At 51.4% G+C, this 18,837-nt stretch overlaps 1 protein-coding gene across 1 annotated transcript in view; it reads left to right on the forward strand.

The window, feature by feature from the left end:
- Window positions 1-15,316: 15,316 nt before the first annotated feature.
- TMEM238L (transmembrane protein 238 like) overlaps window positions 15,317-18,837 on the forward strand; it is a 5,121-nt gene continuing 1,600 nt past the window's right edge. Inside the window, exon 1 of the mRNA XM_081805703.1 lies at window positions 15,317-15,866. Within this exon, the coding sequence (XP_081661829.1) occupies window positions 15,509-15,748 (240 nt within the window). The 5' untranslated portion in view covers window positions 15,317-15,508 and the 3' untranslated portion in view covers window positions 15,749-15,866. The remainder of the gene's footprint in view (window positions 15,867-18,837) is intronic.

Consider the following 18,837-nt stretch of genomic DNA (forward strand, 5'->3'; position numbering starts at 1 on the left):
GCTTCCAGAGGCCACCACAGCCCTTGGCTTACAGCCCCTTCCTCCATCTTCAGAGCCGGCCATCACATCAGTCTGACCTCAACTTCTGCCACCTCTTCTCCTTCTTGGTCTCTCTTGTTTCCTTCTTTCATGTATAAGGGTCCTTGGGATTACATTGGGCCCGCCTGGAAAATCCAAGATAGTCTTCCCAACTGGGGAGATCCTTGGATGAGCTTGCTAGGGCGGCCATAACAAAGTACCACAGGCTGGTGGGCTGAAACAACACACATTTATTTTCGCACAGTTCCAGAGGCCAGAGGCCCAAGACCAAGGTGCCTGTGGGGCTGGGTTCTCATGAGGGCTCTCTCCTTGGCGTGCAGACGGCCACCTTCCCCCTGTGTCTTCACACGGTCTTCCTGCACTGGGCATGTCTGCGTCCTGATCTCCTCTTCTTATAAAGACACCAGTCATAGCTGGATTAGAGCCCACCCTAACGACCTCATGTTAACTCAATTACCTCTTAAAGACCTTGTCTCCAAATACAGTCACATCCTGAGGGACTGGGGGTCAGCACTTCATCGTGAATTTGGGGGGACCATGAGTCACTTCTTAACTTCATCACATCTGCAAACTCCTGTTTGCCATGTAAGGTAAGTTGGCAAGTTTCTTGGCAAGTTTCAGAGATTTGGACGCAGACATCTCTGGGAGCCACTATTCTGACTGCTACCAAAACCTTCATCTTAGTATCACCAGCAGCTTAAACTCAACCTGCCCCCAAATGGAATTCATCCTGCTCCCCCTTTGATACTACCATTCGCCACCATTCGGCAAGCTTCCCAGGCCAGAAACTTGGTATTCTGGAGAAGATGTCAGAAATGACTACTTGCCGAAGGATATGCAATATCCTTTTCCCCCAACTTTCTCTGTAATAAAACCTCTATGCTATTGGAGGTAGCAACATGCCCAGCTGAAAAACACAACATTCCCAGCCTCCCTCGTGACAAAGTTTGACCACTGAAATATACAGGGAAATCATTAGCAAGAAAAGCTCTTCATCAGCCAAAAGCTCGTTTCCCTTTGCCCGTCCTTCTTTGAAGGCAGACGTGATGGCTGGAGCTGCAGCTGCCATTTTGGGGCCATGAACTGAGGCTGAGAATGGAAGCCACAGCCAAGAGTAGCAAAGCAGGAAGTGAGAACAGTCCTGTGACACCAATGACCTCCAGGGAGCCACCAGAATCCTAAGCCCATCTCCTACAGGAGATAACCATCACACCTTACCCCATTTCAGACACCATCGTTTTGAGTCCGCTACCTGCAGCCAAATGCAGTTCCTATCTATGCAGGTGGCAAGGCTGGGACAAGCGTGCTTTTCTTCTTCTTCTAAAGCCCAAATACTATTTGATGAGATCCAGATGGATATGCTTAGAACAAAGACTATCATAAAGAAGTTCCAACTTGGGGCACCTGGGTGGCTCAGTCGTTAAGCGTCTGCCTTCGGCTCAGGTCATGATCCCAGGGTCCTGGGATGGAGCCCCACATCGGGCTCCCTGCTCAGTGGGGAGCCTGCTTCTCCCTCTCCCACTCCCCCTGCTTGTGTTCCCTCTCTCGCTGTCTCTCTCTCTGTCAAAAAATAAATAAAATCTTTAAAAAAAAAAAAAAAGAAGTTCCAACTCAGTGCAATGTATTGGTCCTCCCCTTCAAAGCATTCTCTAAGTCTCTAAGGAGAGAGGAAAGGGAGGGCAAAGTAGGACCATGATGGTCCCGACTTCTCACCCTCCAGGGACCTTCCTCAGACTGGGCATCTGGGTGGCAGACCGGGAAAAGAGCGGGGTTCACCCAGGGCACCGCTTGCCCTTTGACCTATCAAGCTACCCCACCTGTCGTAAGAGCAGAGGCAGGGCTGGGAGGAAGAGGGCGGTAGGAAAGGACTGAGCCTATAAAACTAGCACCGTTAATTGGAGGAGACACCTAGACACTCAGGTGACTCCCAGGTGTCAAAATTAAGGTAAGCTAAATTTACCGAGCACAGAGAGTCCTTTGCTGGTTGAGAACACGGACTCTAGAGACAGCCCACCTGAGCTCACATCTCATCGGAGCCTCGTCAGGTTTCTGACCCTGAACAACTTGCTTCACCTCTCCCTACCCCCACCTCCACAACTGCAAATAGCCTTAATAAAAGTACCTACCACCTCCTGCGCATTAATTGGGTGATCCACGTAAGGTTTCTATATGGTAAGCCCTGAATATTAGTTATTATTAATACAGCCGACGACACGAGGCAGTGAAGGCAAGATTTGGATGTTCTCCTGAGTGATTTTATGTAAGGGAAGAGTGCGAGTCTGTAAAACTAAGGGTGAGCTGCTTAGGAAAGAAAAGATCCAGCTTGAGAAAAAATGACCACTTCTTTGGTAAGGAGCAATTATGGTCATGGGACATTCGGAGCTTTGGCAATAGACGGGCCTGGGTTCCAAAATCCGACTCCACAAACTAATTTCTATACAGCGTGCCTTCTGCATTTCTGGCTCAGATTTCCAGTTATGGGTGGGAGGATGGTAATGACCTCACGAGGGCCTCATCAGGATTAAATAAGGTAACAGAAGGGTCCAACCACCCAGTAGGTGTTCAGTGAAAGGCAGATGTTGTTGCCATGGTTGTTTCCGAGAGAGAGAATTTCAGACAGAATGCAGGAATTCCCAAGCCCTCGGTGAGAAGAGCTTGTGAAGCCATGAGACTCCCAGCCAGGACTTAGATATCTGATTTCACACACAGAAAGGCAGCATTTTTGCAACCGAGCATTGGGCTCTGTAATTGTTAGAGAGCCTCGTCCCAGACTAATTCACAACATGCACATTTTCGCTTAGAATCCAGGTAAGAGCCTCATAAAACTCAGGGAAGAACCCCAAGTGAGTAATTCTGAGCATGAATGCCAAACCCTCCCCTGGTGCCCATTCACTGGGAGAGGGAAAGAAAAGCTCCATGTAATGAGCCGGCTGTAATTGCCAGTCCTGGGGTGAGGGTGTGTTCACTTTCGGCGGACAGTGCAGCATAAGCAGACTAATGAGGGCCGCCAAGTGTGCAAGCCACAGTCAAGGCCAGGGAGGCCGCGTTCAGGTTCATCCCAACAAAAGGATGGAAGGGAGGGAGGCGGGCTCCCCGGAAAGTGGGCGCTGGGGAGCAGAAAGGCTGGAGCGGGTGTGGCCACTGCCTGGCCAGACTGGCGGCTGCAGAATGAGGCCTGCCTGGTCCGGAGGATGGAAGACGCCCGCCTGGGAAGGGCCTGGGATGGCTTACAAAGCCCTTTCACATATGGCCCGTGAAAGACAACATTGTTCCATTCGTCCATCCGACACGGAGCTATGAGCGCCTTGTGAATGCTGCATTGGGAGCCGGGGAGAAGGAGGTGAACAGAACAGATCCCTCCATACTCCGGGCCTGGCCGTGAACAAGGACATCAGAAATGAATGAGTTGGTGTCAGAGACCGATGTGGACCACGAGTCAGGGAGCAGGGAGAGGGTGGGTGATGGGGAGGCAGGTGCTCCCTGAGAGCGGGGTCGCAGGAGGGGGCCTTTGTGTGGAGGCCTGGAGGAGGAGGCCTCCATGGGAAGGTTTGGGGCAGAACATTCCAGCAGAGGGAGGCTCCCTGAGCAGGGAAGCCCTGTGGGTGTTGGAGACGCCATCTCTCTCCTCCTCCGCGCCTCCCCGCTCTCCTCCCCACGGCGGTGTGACTCCCACCCCAACTCCTTCCCAAAGGGGACCTGGTGGGGAGGGGGGCCATGCTGTTGGCCTGTAGCCTTGTTGGGTGGTGCCTCTCCTTCTGCTCAACCTTCTACTGTTCTCGCTGCTCCTTGACCACACATGCCTGTCCAGGATCCTCGTCCTCCTCGTGCCCATTTAGCCCTCCATCCCTCTGCATCAGTCACCCCCAGCCGCCCCGCTTCCTGCGCCTGAGCCCCGGCTTCCGTTAACGTCACCCAAGTCAGCCGTGCTGAGCCCCAGATAGCACATCCCAACCTGGATGGCCACGCTGACTGGTGTCAGAAGACTTCACCCTGTGTCCCCCCACGCTGCCTCCTCCAGGTCCACGTGTGTGTCAGTGGAGGGTAACAGCACCAATCCATCCTCCTTCTCCCACACCCCTACACCCAATCTGTCTCCTAATCCCCTCCAGGTCCTCCCTTTCTCCAGCCCCAGTGCCCCTGGGTTAGGTCACCAGCGTCCTCATTCAGGCTTGTCCTGCTCCAATCCGTTCTCCATATTGCAGCCAGAGCATCTTTCTAAAAGGTGCTTCTGATCCTGTCACCACTCCTGGCCCTGCCCCTGAACCGGGACCTGCTCCCATCCTAAGCGAGATGGAGCTCACACTCCTCCATTCAGCTGAGGCCTTCCTGACGAGTCCCGCTCCTAACCCCAGACTTACGGACTTCCCTGCCACTCACCCCGCACCCCAGACCCACAGCTTAGCACCTCTCACAACATCATGCCTCTGCATCTTTCCACACGCTCCTTCCTGGGCCGACACTATTCTGATCCCCTCTTCCATCTAGCTGACTCCTAGCTCAAGCATCGCCTCTTCCAGGAAGTCTTCCTTGAAGTACCCTGGGGTTCCCAACCGGCCTTGCTGATTCTCTCAGCTTTATGTGGAGTGCATCATCTCATTGAAGAACTCTGTGCTCGTTAAGTGGATGGTGGCGGTTTGTTCTTAAAACTACTCTGTGCAGGAGTCATGAGGGTAGATATTACTGCTCCTGGCCTACAGGAGAAGAGATGGAAATTCCCACTTGCCCGTGGTTACAAGCAATCCTGTACAGACGGACAAGGGACCCAGGGAGGCGTCTGCTTCAACCTCCACCCTCATCCTATCCCCGGTCCTCAGCCTCCTTCCTTCTCCAGCAAGGAAAAGCAGCAGTTTGGCTTGGTGAGGACAAAGCACTTAGGGCCTGGGAAGAGAGATTCCACAACTCTTTGTGGGTTTAAGAACACAGGTCCCAAAGAACCCAGTGCAAGGCCAAGTAGGCCAAGTGTTCTGAGCCCTGGGCCTCCTGCCCGGGGAAGCTGAGGATCGACCCCTGGCTGTGTAGGCAACAGCCTGCTCTGTAGATGCCAGTATAGATGGGTCCCAGCAAAGACATTGGCCCCCTCGGTTCCCTAGTCTTCCCTTCTTCTGCTTCCCCAACTTCTACCTCCAGGAACCACCTGTCTGCCCTTAGACATCATCACTGGGGGAGATCCCTGTAGCTTCCCAGAGCCCATGGGCTCCAGGGCAGTGTGTAAGCTCCAGGGCTGGACGCCGGTCCCTTGGCTAAGAGGGGGCAGAATCAGCCTTGAAGCTGGGTCTCTTGATCCTAAGGCCAAAGCACCTTCTTTGGAGGCCCAGGGAGCTCAAGAAGGCCAGTTGGGACCTGCCAAATGGGAAAGGTCCAAGTCTTTGAAGAAATGAACGGGTGCTATCCAATAGGGTCGCCACATCTGGCTGTTTACATTTACACTCAGGGTAACTACAATTTAGTGTAACCCAACATTCAGTTCCTCGGCCACAATAGCCACATTTCAGATGCTCAATCGCCACACATGTGTAGTTGCTACCATATTGGACAACAGAGACCACAGAGCATCTCCTTCGTGGCGGAAGGTCCTACTGGGCAGGGCTGGTCTATACCAACACAACTGCGAACCACTCAGGAATGGGACTCCTCAGACCGACTACGGTCCTATGTTACACATAGACTATGTATTACATACTATGCTCTTCACATATTGTACTTGGGTCCCATGCTATGTCTTCTCATTGCCTTCCTGATTTTGGAAAAATAACATTTTTCTCTTGATTCTCTATTTTTTTTTAAATTCAGTATCTATTTTTAGTTTTTACTTCTTCCTATTTTTTTTTTTTTTGGTTCCTATTGCTTTTTTTTTTTTTTTTTTTTTTTTTGGTAACTTCTTATGACATGTAGTAGCTTTAAAAAAAATATTTATTTATGTAATCCCTATGCCTAATGTGGGGCTCGAACTCACGACCCTGAGATCAAGAGTCCAGTGCTCTTCTGACTGAGCCAGCCAGGCACCCCGATACATAGTAGCTTTCAAATAAAGTTTGTAAATTAAAAGATCATAACATTTCAGTTATGCAAGACAAGTACGTTCTACAGAGCTGCTCACAACATTGTGCTGTCAGTTAACAATACTGTGTTGTGTGTATAAACATTTGTGACGAGGGTAAACCTCATTTTAAGTGTTCTTACCACAATACAAATCACTCATTAATTTTTATTAATTAATTAATAATTTATCATTGTAATTAATTAAAATATTATTGAGCTTTTCCAAATCCTTAAATAAATATGCTATAGCTGTTATCATTGAAATTCTGAAATTTCAATGATATTTTAAGTATCCCACTGTAGTGGTATTTTTTTTTTTCCAAATCCTCCAAGTTAGGGCATTAGCCCACCTGTTGGATTTCCCCCAGCTCCCCAGGGACCCTCCCTCCAGGCCAGCACCAGATCCCAGTGAGCCAGGCTCTTCGGGGTCTTTGGTGTTTTGGTTCTTGCTGTAGACTTTGCATTATTTGGGTCCCCGTTCTCATCCATCCTACGGGTAAAAACTTCCCATGCCAGTTTCCTCTGGCCAGACTTAGAAGAGTCAAGGCACTCGCTCAAAGCCCCAGAGCCCACGTGCCTGCAGCCGCAGCAACCATGGGCTCAGGAGGACAACCAGCAGGTGCACTGCAGAAGAGAGGGGAAGACAAAGCCATTTTCGAGGAGTGCCCCCGCTGGTTGAGCCCTGGGAAGATACGTTAGCAGACTTGATCTTTCCACGGCATTCAACACAATGGATCATGCTAACCTTTTTGAAACATTTTCTCCCTTTGCATTCAAGATAGAACCAGCCTGTGGTTACCTCCTATCTCTGTGGGTGTTCTTTTCCTATCTCCTTGGCTGGCTGATTCTACTCCACCCAGCCATTAAATGGGGGAGTTCCTTGGGACCCATCCCAGGGCTTCTTGTCTTACTGTGCTCTATCTCAAGAAGATGAGCAATCTCATCCCCACCACCAATTTGCTGTGGACCCACAAATCCATGTTCCTAGCCCAGGGATAGAGCTCCCAGCCCATCTATCATGATTTCTGAGCCACACCAGGCCCCCTTCCAGTGTATCCCATCTCAGGAGGCACCACCGGCATCCAGTTCGACGAAAGAGAAATCTGGTATTCAGCCATGACCCCCTCACTTTCCCGCTTGCCCACATTGCATCTGTCAGTGTGTCCTGTTGATTTTGCTCCCTGGTTATCTCTCAAGTCGATCCACTTCTTTCCATCATCACTGTCACCAACCCCACCTCTTCCCTGGTCTTCTGCACCTGTGTACTTGCTTGCCAGGTGCCCATTCTTGGCCCCCTCCATACTCCTCTCTGCACAGCAGTGAGAACGCTCTTTCAAAAATATGGATCAGGGGCGCCTGGGTGACTCAGTCGGTTAAGGGTCTGCCTTCGGCTCAGGTCATGATCTCAGGGTCCTGGGATCGAGCCCCGCATCAGGCTCCCTGCTCAGTGGGGAGTCTGCTTCACCCTCTGTGCTCTCTTTCTCTCTCAAATAAATAAATAAAATCTTTAAAAAATATATGGATCACTTCGCCTTCTGCTTAGGACTCTCCAGCTCCCTGACGCTCTTGGGAGGAAGATGTTAATGTGGCTTTTTACCTCCTCTCTTTCTCCTGTCCCAGCCCCACCAAAGTGCCACCATCCGCTAGACTGCTTGTGTAGATGCTCCTGGAATGCTGTCACCTCCTCTTCACCCCTCCTCAGCGACCCTCACCTACTCAACCTTTGGATCCCAGCTCAAACATCTGTTCCTCAATGAAGCCTTGGTCCACGTCTTCTTTCTCATGCTCTCATAGGAAGGGGGTCCTTGACCTTGGACCACTGATCTCTGCCGTATTTATACATTAATTGACAGGACTGCTGGGCACCTGCTTCTCCACACCCCTACCTCCTTTACTCCCTCACCACCTTAAGCTCCTTGAAGGCAGGCACTGTTTTTCTCTTGGTCACTTAGAGTTGACTCTGCACCTAAAGATGCTTTGGCGACTCAAGAGAGCTGAGCCTGGCTCCCAGCAGAGTCCACGAGTGGAGGGGCAGGCCTGAAGCTCTGGCTCTGGGGCCTGGGTGAGCACCCACCCAAGCAGAGACCCTGGAGCTTGGTCCGTGGCTGGGAGAGGAAGGGGGTCATGGGCAGGCAAGCCCTGGGCAGCTTAACCCCGGCACCCTGCAAACAGGCTTCACAGCTGATTGCTCCCGAGGCAGGCAAATCATGGCAAAAAGAATTGTGACAGAAAGATAGATTCTAGCACCAAACCCAGCAGATATCCTGGTGGTGATGTCTCAGGACTCAGCTCTGACGTCTCTGACTGTGTGCCCAGCAATTCATTCAGAGTTGAATGCCAGTAGAAACAGACAGCAAAACTAAATGGGGGTGGGGCGGCGGGGGGGGGTGGGAACCAGGTGGAAGTGCAGGAGATCGTTTTCCCTGGATGATAAGGCTTCGAGGTATTACTGTGGAGGGAGGCATTTTGCTTTGGAAAGGAGCTGTGGGAGCACTGCTTCCTCAGACCCAGGGAGGAGGGGGAGGAAAGATACACAGGAACTTGGAATGGATCTGGGCTGAGCTGGAGCCACTCTGCTAAGACACTCAGCTTTCCCGAGTCCCGAGTCCTGGGTATTACGAAATGAGTCCAGTCAATAAACACTGGGTGTTAGTTACAAGCGTTAGTTACAAGGAGAAGGCGGCGTTATTCCCAGGCTGGAAGGGATGCCCAGCTGAGTGAGGACGACGGAAAACTTGACAAGTGACCTCCATAAATGTACCAGCTACTATCATAAAAGCAACTATCAAGTCAAATAGGAATCCACCCCTCCCCCATTAGGATGGTTGTTATATCAAAAAACCAAAACCCAAACAAAACGCAAAACAGCAAGTATTGGGGAGGATGTGGACATAGGAGCCCTTGGGTGCTGCTGGTGGGAATGGAAGATGGTGGATTCACCGGTGAGCGCAGTATGGTGGGTGCTCAGAAATTCAACACAGAGTTACCATATTATCCGGCAACTTCACTTTTAGGTATAAACCCAAAAGAACTGAAAGCAGGGATTCATCGTATAGGTATTGGTACGCCCATGTTCACAGCAGCATTATTCACCACAGCTGAAAAGCGGAAGCAACCCGAGCATCCAATGACAGGTAGATGGATAAACAAAATGTGGTGTACAGATACATATCGTCCAGGCTTCAAAAGGAAGGAACTTTCGGCACATGCTACAATATGGACGAAACTTGAGGACATCATGCTGAGTGAAATAAGCCAGTTCCGAGGAAATACGGCATGATTCCACTCATAACAGATACTTAGAGGAATCAAATTTCTAGAGACAGAAAGCAGAATGGTGGCAGCCAGGGGCTGGGGGGACAGGGGATTGGGAAGTTGGTGTTTAATGGGGAACAGAGTTTCATTTGAGGCAATGAGAAAGTTCTGGAGATGCACAACAGTGTGAACGTACCTAATGCCATTGAACTGTACAGTTAAAAAAAAAAAAGTTAAAATGCCGGGCCCCTGGGTGGCTCAGTCGCTTAAGTGTCTGACTCTTGGTTTCAGCTCAGGTCATGATCTCAGGGTCGTGAGACCGAGTCTTGCATCAGACTCGTGCTCAGCATGGAGTCTACTTGTCCCTCTCCCTCTGCCCCCAGCTAGCTCTCTCTCTCTCTCAAGTAAATAAATAAAAATCTTTTTAAAAATAGTTAAAATGCTAAATGTATGTTGTGTATATTTTGCTATAATTAAATTTTGAAAAATAAATTGTAAAAATTGAACGCTGTAAGAAAGAAACGAACTTGGATCACACGGGTGCTGAGGAGAGAGGTGGCATGGGGACAGGGAGAAGAAAAAGAGGGATTTGGTGCATCCCAGCCAACAGGACCAGGTTGTAACTATAGTTGTTCCCTACTTACTGGGTGAACGTAGGTGAGTCTCCTTAGTGCTCTCAACTCTGGGGCAGGCACGGGGCTTCTGGGGAGACAAGCAGATGCCGAATGTGGACACACGCCCGATGTACACAAAAGTGCAACAAAAGGCACAGAAATATGATTCTCTGCTCAATAGGGGGCTACATCATCAGCCTGCCAAGAGTAAAGATGATGAGCAAGGGGGAGGTGGCAGTGGGGGGACGCTCTTGAGGTCTGGATGGGAATGATGAGGGTTTAGATCAGCTCGGTGGGGAATAAGATAGGAAGACCAGGGGAGAGAGCTGAGCCTGTGAATAGCAGGTAGAGGGATTCTAGAAGTCCAGGCAGTACACTCCAGGGAAGTCTCTCAAGGCCCCCCTTGTACCCCAACAGAGGAAGAATGAAGAGCTGTGAATATTGCCAGACACTCCTAAGGCAAGCAGGAATATATTTCTGAAAACACTGACCCTAGGCTCCAGCCTGAGAAAACACTGCAACTATGCCCTCTGAATCTCAGGCCTTTATTATTTTTTTATTATATTATGTTAATCACCATACATTACACCATTAGTTTTTGATGTAGTGTTCCATGATTCATTGTTTGTGTATAACACACAGTGCTCCATGCAGAATGTGACTCAAGCCTTTATTTGACAAAGAAAGTATAGGTCTCGGGAGCAGCAACTTCAACTTGCAGGAGTTGATAAGTTCGGCCCACTGCCTGGTTTTGTAAATAAAGTTTTATTGGAACACAGCCACCATTCATTTATATATTGTTTATGGCTCTTCTGCTACCATGGCAGAACTGAGTGGTTGTAACAGAGACAGTATGGCCCACAAAGTCTACAATGTTTAACAACTGGCCCATTATGGAAAAAGTGTGAGGACCTGTGGTCTAGTTTAATTACATTGTTTCATTTTCAGTGTATGTATTCTACAATACCTGCTGTCTACTGTGAGTGATAGTTTTCCAGTGATGCTGACAGTAATGAGTTGAAGTTAAAAAAAGAAGAACCCCCCAAAATTAACAAGTTACTATAATAACACATTAACAAATTAATATAATCTATAACAAATAACAGAAGCAGACCGCAGCTGCGGCCAAATCCTGGACGTAGCATATATATGACAAACACCGGATTATGGGAGTAGGGGAAGTCGACAGAATTGAGAACGGTGCAGATAAAGATGGGAGTCTGGGGACTGGAAGAGCATTTCATGGGAAGAAGGGACCCGTCACCCCTGGTCCACTGGTTCTGTGCCCATCAAGGCTGGAGAGAGGGCTCAGCATGTCCTAACTGGACTCAGTGGGTATCAGGGGACTCAGGAGGGCAGGGAGCTGCAACCAGGTGGAGCCAAGATCAATAAAGGGGAGAGATGCTTGTGCAGGAGAGTCGATGGTGGAACCCTTCCAACCTGGGGTTTTCCCTACAGACGCATCGGGGCAGAAAGAATGTAGACATCGGTGACAACCCCAACAGGAACACTTTGTGTTACAGTGTGCTGGTGCTAAGCCCTTTACACCTACTCATGTAATCTTTCCAGTAACCCTGAGAAGTAAGGGATTATTTTGCAGTAAGGAGATTAAGGCACAGAGAGGGCAAGTGATTTGCCCAAGGTCACACAGCTAGTGAGTAGCACAGGCTGGTGTGGCTACACCCGCCCAACATCTGAGCCCTGACACTCAGCCGGTGACCGGGCCTTGGTCATTCATAGAGTCGGGCCCGGGAACTGTGACTCTGCATCAGCTGAGCACCTGGCTGGCCTGTCCCTGGTCCCTCGGTCTCAGACTGCCCTTTAGAATCCAGGTCACGGAGACACTGTCATTCTGGTGACATCACAGGAAGATGACAGATCGTGGCTTTCCAAGGTGCCAGTCACCAAGAGGAGGCAGATCTGCGAGGCAGCAGCGGGAGGACAGACGTCTCTGAGCCTCAGGGGCGACGACAGCCCCCACAGCCCGAGAAGTCTCAGAAGTGGAGGCGCCAAGGGGCTGGGCATCCTGCTGTGCCTTACACGCTGCGTTCATGGTTCGGGAGGCTTCACACATGCCCGTTGTCCTACGTTTCCCAGTTTTTGTAATTCTTGTTTTTTAAGATTTTATTTATTTCATTTGAAAGGCGGAGGGGGCACGAAGGGGTAGCGGTAGAGGAGAGGGAGAGAAGCAGACTCCCCGCTGAACACGGAGCCCCATATGGGGCTTGATCTCACGACCCTGAGAAGGTGACCTGAGCCAAGACCAGAAGTCAGACACTTAACGGACTGAGCCACCCAGGTGCCCCATGTTTTTGTAATTCTTTACATTGTATGTGTCACCCCTAGACATTATATCACTTATGTATCCTTAATTGTTATTCCTTATCTGTCTCCCCTCTTAGGATGTTAACTCCGTGGTGTCAGGTTCTGTACCTGATCCTATTCCCAGCTGCCTGACACGCAGTAAGTGCTCAGTAACACTGGTCTAACTTAAATCCCACCTCGGCTGAGGCTTCTAAGTGTGTTGGGGTCACTCAGGGTTACCCATCTGCAGAGGACGAGCTCCTTGCCTTAGTGGACAAGGGGGGGCAGCCACAGAGGACGAGCTCCTTGCCTTAGTGGACAAGGTGGGGGGCAGCCAGAGCCCAGCAGGGGCTCCTCAGCTTCTCTCCCAGTGACATAGGAGGAAGCAGGGCCATCTCGTTCTTCCTGGTGGCATGGTGGGCCACCTCTAATGGGGTGCCGACTTCATAATTAATGTGTTTTGGAAAGCTCGGTTTGCAAGTCTCAATCTTCTATCTACACTACAGCTAAAGTCAAAGGATGTCCAAAAACAAACAAACAAGCTTATTAGCTCTTGTTACCAATTGAATTGTGTCCCCCAAAATTTGTATGTTGACATCCTAACCCCTAACACCACAGAATGTGACCTGGTTTGGAAACAGATGCAATTAGTTAAGAGAGAGTCAAACTGCAGTAGAATGCACCCCTCATCCGATATAATTGGGGTCCTTACAGAAAGGGGATACTCAAGGGCGCCTGGGTGACTCAGTCGTTAAGCAGCTGCCTTCGGCTCAGGTCATGATCCCAGGGTCCTGGGATTGAGTCCCGCATCGGCTCCCTGCTCAGCGGGGAGTCTGCTTCTCCCTCTGCCCCTCCCTCCCCACCCCCCACTCGTGCTGGTGCTCTCTCTCACTCTCTCTCTCAAAAATAAATAAATAAAATGTTAAAAAAAAAAAAAAGAAAGAAAGGGGACATTCGGACACAGAGAGAGACAGGCATACAGGAGAATGATACTTGAATAGGAAGGTGATGTACCTACCAGCCAATGGATGCCCAAGATTTCCAGGAAACCCCCAGAAGCAAGGAGGGGGGCAGGGAACGGAGTCTCCCTCCCAGCCCTCAGAAGGAACCCACCCTGCTGACACCCAGATCTCAGACTTCCAGCCTTCATTTCTGGGGTTAGAACCTCCAGTTTGGAGTTCTCTGTCACAGTAGCTCCGGGAACGTCACACGGCGATTTCCCACAGTGGCTTGCTCCCCCTGATGAGGGGACAGGTCAGGAAAGCTCTGTGTGCGAGGAGGGGGGGCTCATCCTTGTTCCAACTGAGCCCCCCAATCTGTGCCATGTCTAGTCAGGTGAGGGTTCCTGCTCGCGACCTGCCCTGGCCTGGGCTCTCCCTGGCACTCTCTGTGTCCCCGCGGCCAGTCACACCCTGCTGGCTCCCCCTGTCGCCACCTCCTCTCCCAGCGGTCCCACTCCAGGGCTCCAGTCTCACCTGGCTTTCCACCGACCGCCCCGCGTCTGTCCCAGCTGTGTAAACATCCAGAGCGCTTCACACGCAGGAAACGAGACGTTGGGAAACAGGAGCAGGAAGGACCCTGGGGTGGGGGCGCTCAGGGCTCTCACACGCTGGGTGGTCCCCCTTCCTCCCAGGGCCCACCGCTTGCCCCACGGAAGAACGGCCACATGGTGGGAGGAGGGAAGGCAGGCTGCGGAACTGCCCAACTGTTCTTCCCAAGACGCCCTCCTAGTCAAAGCTGGCAGCAGGAGATGGGGGGCGGGGGGGAGTCAGCTTCTCCAGCACTGGGAGGTGCTCCTGCATGATAGCTAACTGCCTCGGAGGACATAGCCAGAAAAGGAAGCAAACACTGGCTGGGAGATTGCCCTCGGCTACTTCTCACTTGGAGATGCTCCAGATTGGCTACCTGGCTTGAGTCAAGTCTCCTGATATTTCGGATCCTAAAGTCTATAACACAGGGGGCACCTGGGTGGCTCAGTCCATTGAGCATCTGACTCTCGGTTTTGGCTCAGGTCATGATCTCGGGATCGTGGATCAAGCCCTTCATCGGGCTCCCCGCTGAAAATGGAGTCTGCTTCTCTCTCTCCCTCTGCCCCTCTCCCCCTGCTCACATGCTCTCTCTCTCTCTCTCAAACACACAAATAAAATCTATTACACATAATTGTCCCCCACCTCCAGGAGTTTCTTCCTAAAAGTTTCTCAGTCATCCTGGCCTATTTTACATTAGGAAACAAAGTTGGAGCCACCTGTTTATTCTCACCCACTGGGGAAGGTGAGAGAAAGAGTGGAAATTGCTTCTTTCATTTGTGTGGGGAAACCGAGTCTCAGAGAGGTTCAGCGCGCAGGTCAAGATCCCACAGTGAATCAGGGACGTACCCTGTGAGCGGCCAGAGTGACAAGACCACCGTGTTATACATAAGCCCTCAGGGATGGGAGCAGCGTCCCTGAGACAGGAGGCAAACATCAATTCCGCTGGTCTGGAAAAGACACAGAGAACCAGGTAGACCTTTCCTGACTTGTGCCTGCAGCAGCCTGTTAGTCCACGCCCAATGTCCAGAGGCCTCCCCTTCTCCCCTGGTCTGTCCTTTCGGTCACTTTAATCTGTGGGGTGAGCTTCCCTGTGCCGGAAGCCGGGTCCCCGGGTCTTCAGAGTAGAGAAATGCACAAGACACACCCATCTGCTCTGGGTCTCTATTTGGTCTCTAGCCCTGACAAATTCTCACGGCACAATTTCAAAATCTATTTATGTCAACAAACTCCCTTCCATATCTTTGTCTTAAAAACCTCCCTTCTGCGCCGGGAAGAGTAGGGCAGAGGGGTGAGGGGGACAAAAACCCCGCCCTACCACAGGAGATGAAGAAACCTGCCGGGACTCGCCTAGGACTCGAGAGTCGGAGCACAAGGCAGCGGACGGCCCCTCGCTGACACAAAAGATCCCTCCGAGGGCACCTGACTCCTCCCCTGCCACGGAACTTGGTTGGCCCAGTGATGACCAGTCCCATTACCAGTGATGCCAGGCTGTTTGGGTCGGGACTGTTCCTGAGTCAGGAAGCAGTTAAGAAGCATCCTGCCCACTGGCTGCCATGCTCATAAAGGCAGACCCACGTGTACTTCCTTGTGGATCCAGACAGCCCGACGGCTCCCTCATTTGCTCACACCCCAGCAGCGAGAGCGAAGGTTGCAGGAGGCAGAACCACCACCCACCCATGCAGATCAGCCCTGGGAGTGCAGCTGGGCTTCCGCAGCTCCTCCCAGGCAATGCTCCTGGGGAGGCGGTGGGGAAGATGCAACCCGGGGCGCTGTGCATTCCTCCTTGTGCCAGCCCTCCTGCTCGACGCGGTGGGTCTGGTCCTTTTGCTGATAGGCATCTTCGCCTCCCTTGATTACTGGGACTTCCTGGTCTACACGGGGGCCCTGATCCTGGCTTTCAGCCTGGTGCTCTGGATTGGCTGGTATTCCTTCAACATCGAGGAACCTCTTGAGAAACTGAACTTGTAGTCTGGCCGTGGGCAGAGGAGGGACGCAGGCTCCGTGGGCACCTGACTCTGAACCTGGGGCTGTTGGAGGAGCAGGGACATGCTTTCACTCCCAGGCAGAGTGCCCCAGCGGGGATGAGGTGAGTGCACGCGAGGCCGGCCTGGCGGAGCGGGGCTTCTGTCAATCTGGGCTCCAACTGCACCTGTGCCGGCCACAGGTGTCCTCTCCCCTGGGGCCCTTCATCCTTATGGAGACTAGAAAGAGGGTCTCCACGGCCCCCTCCACGTCTGATAGGCCATGAGTGGTCCCGCTGTGCAGAACAGGAAGTTACTCCTTCAGCTCAGAACTTGGGAGAAAGGAACCCATTTTGATTCTCTGTTGGGAAGGGTCCAGCAGCGGGGCGGTGGGGGTCGGGGGGAGACTTTAGCCCCGGGAGAGGATGGAAAGCTCCCTGGTGGTTGATTGTGCCCTTGCATGGAGGGAGGTCGTGCAAGCGGGACTATGGCGGGGAACCACCCAGAACGGCCCTCCTCCCTTGCTTCCTCCCCGCACCTGCGGATGGGACATGCACCACAGGGGGAGGACCTACCTCCACATCCCCTCTCAGTGCACCTGCCTCCTCCCCACACTCCTCACACACACTCCATGTCCCCACCCCCCCTACCCCCCCACCCACCCCGCCACGGCCGGCCTGGGAGACTCAGAAGTCAAGAGACCGTGGCGGACCATTCCATCGACCGAGCTGCACCTCCCAGCCAGGCCAGCAACTCGCTTGACTGCATGTACCCAAGGATGCAGATAACTGTAAGATTTTTCACGGGAACACGAAGCACCCAGGATAGGGCTGGCCTGGCCCCACAGCCCTGCATTATGTGCAGCTCTCCCCAGGAGACTGAGACTAGAGCCCTGCTTGGGCTGATGATCGTCATCCCCTCCTCCCCCCGTGGCCAGGAACCTGGCACAGCTGGGCACTCCCTTTCCAGCACTGGCTGAGAGGATAAAGGTCATGGCTGGGTTGGAAGGAGGAGATAATGATCTACGTGGCTCTTCTGGGGGATTCCATCTGACCCTTGGAATGGAGAGACCAGAGCAGCAGTTTGAAGAGGTTTCCAGAGGGGGAGGGTAAAATCTGGTCCCAGCGGATGAAAGGAAAGGAGGTGGGGTGTCCGAGGGCCCGGGTCCCACTCCGAGTGGCACCAACTTGTTCACTGGGTGACACTGGACAGGTTGCACCCTGTCCCGAGCCTCAGTCTTCTCATCTGTAAAACGAGGATAATAGTACCCACCCTTGTTGTTGCCGTGGCCAAAAAGAGGGAAGACAGGAGAAGACTCTTTGCACACCATGTGGTTTTTACAAACATCACATGTCCTTACCAAACATATAAAAGAAGGTGAGTAAACTGACCCAGAGTCCCAACTGAGAGTACTTGGTACTTGGTGCACCTCAAACTGGTAGTGAGGGAGTCAGTTTACACCTCAAAGCAAGAAGGAACCTCTAATTTATTGGTTCATTCCAAAAGGCATGCCAGGCACCGTGCAAGGCTCTAGGGATCCAGTGAAGGATAAGGTACATAGGTCTCTACCCTCGAGGGGTTTCCCGTCTAGTGAGACAGAGAGAGTAATCAAATAGTCTCACTAATGGAGGCACAGTAAGAGTCAGGTGAGGACTAGGAAGAAAAGAAACATCACTTCACAGGAACAGTCCACAGAGAAGCTGACCCAGGAAGTGGAATCTTTCAGAAAGAGGCAATGGCTTGAGCAAAGGTCCTGGGGTAGGAATTTGGTCATTATCTTCAGAACAATAAGAAGTTATTAAAGAGATGTAAGTAAGGGTGGGAGCTTAACATAATTGGATCTATGTTTCCAAAAGACCACCCTGACCATGGCATGGATGATGATGGTGATGAGGGTGATGATCACCAGGTCAAGCTCATTTGGGGAGCTAAGCCACTTACCCAAACAACAAGGGGTCCCTCATGTGAGGCTCCTTGTCCTTTACATCCTTCTCTCATTGAATAGAAAGAAGTTCAATAGCCCAGTGGTGAAGAGCATGGGCCAAGACCCAGACTGGTTTGAATCCAGCTTTGTTCCTCACTATGTGTCCCGGAGCAAGTTACCTCACATCCCCATGCCCTACTTTCCAAACCTGTAAAATGGAGATGGTGCTAATGACAGGCCTTACTTCAGATATGATGATCAGATTAGCTCCTACTTCATAAGGATGTTGCACAGATCAAGTAGGTTAATGTGTGTACGGCACCCATGAGTGATGATTAAATGAAACAAGGGGCACTCCATTGAAACTCTCATGATGCAGGTATCTGGTGCATTACAGAGGGGTAAGACCTTCCTCCAAGACAGACATCCTTAAAGTGTTATGATCACTTCTTAAGACAGGGTATGGCATTAAAAATTTTCAGTAGGTATGAGAGAAAGGAAGCTCCCCCAGAACACCAGACTTTTGTCCAGGCTCAAGGGGGCTTCAAAAGCTTAAGACCCACTGTATTCTCCATTAAATACAGTCATGCAAATGTCACCTTCATCTTTTCAGTTCCCAAACTTCATGTTCTATAGAACCCTCAGAGCCTGCCTCCCTGGGTCCCTCCATCTCCTGCAATGCCCGAGGCTGGCCCAGAGTGACAAATCAGTGTGGGCCAGGACCTACTTACTGTTCAGGGGGCTGCCCACTTATGGAGCTGCCCACCACCCCCAGATGACCTTGGGCAAGTCACATTACTTCCCTTTACAGTAGGGGACCTGGTCCCCATGGACGGTTCTAACCAGGCTCTGAGAAGACCCCTCAGGGGCTGGGGTAGGAGACAGCAAGCAGGCATGAATCCGGCAGCCCTACCCACCCCACAACACACACATACCCCCCAGAATAGTGGGGTTTCCTGCAGCTTTATCAACTGAACTTCCACGGAAGGCTTCCTGTGAACACAAGTTCTGATGCTAAACTGTATTTCTGAAAATGACTCATCTTGATCCCCTTACGTTCTGTGACCTTTGGCCTGGGCATGATCTCCAACCACATTCATGATTTATGGGCAGTTTCTAACTGGCTTTGCCAGTTCTCTGATTCTCAGAGTGGTGTCAAGGAAAGAGCATGG

The sequence above is a fragment of the Leptonychotes weddellii genome, chromosome 15 (assembly GCF_054177405.1).
Source record: "Leptonychotes weddellii isolate Sample4059 chromosome 15, ASM5417740v2, whole genome shotgun sequence".
NCBI lineage: Eukaryota > Metazoa > Chordata > Mammalia > Carnivora > Phocidae > Leptonychotes > Leptonychotes weddellii.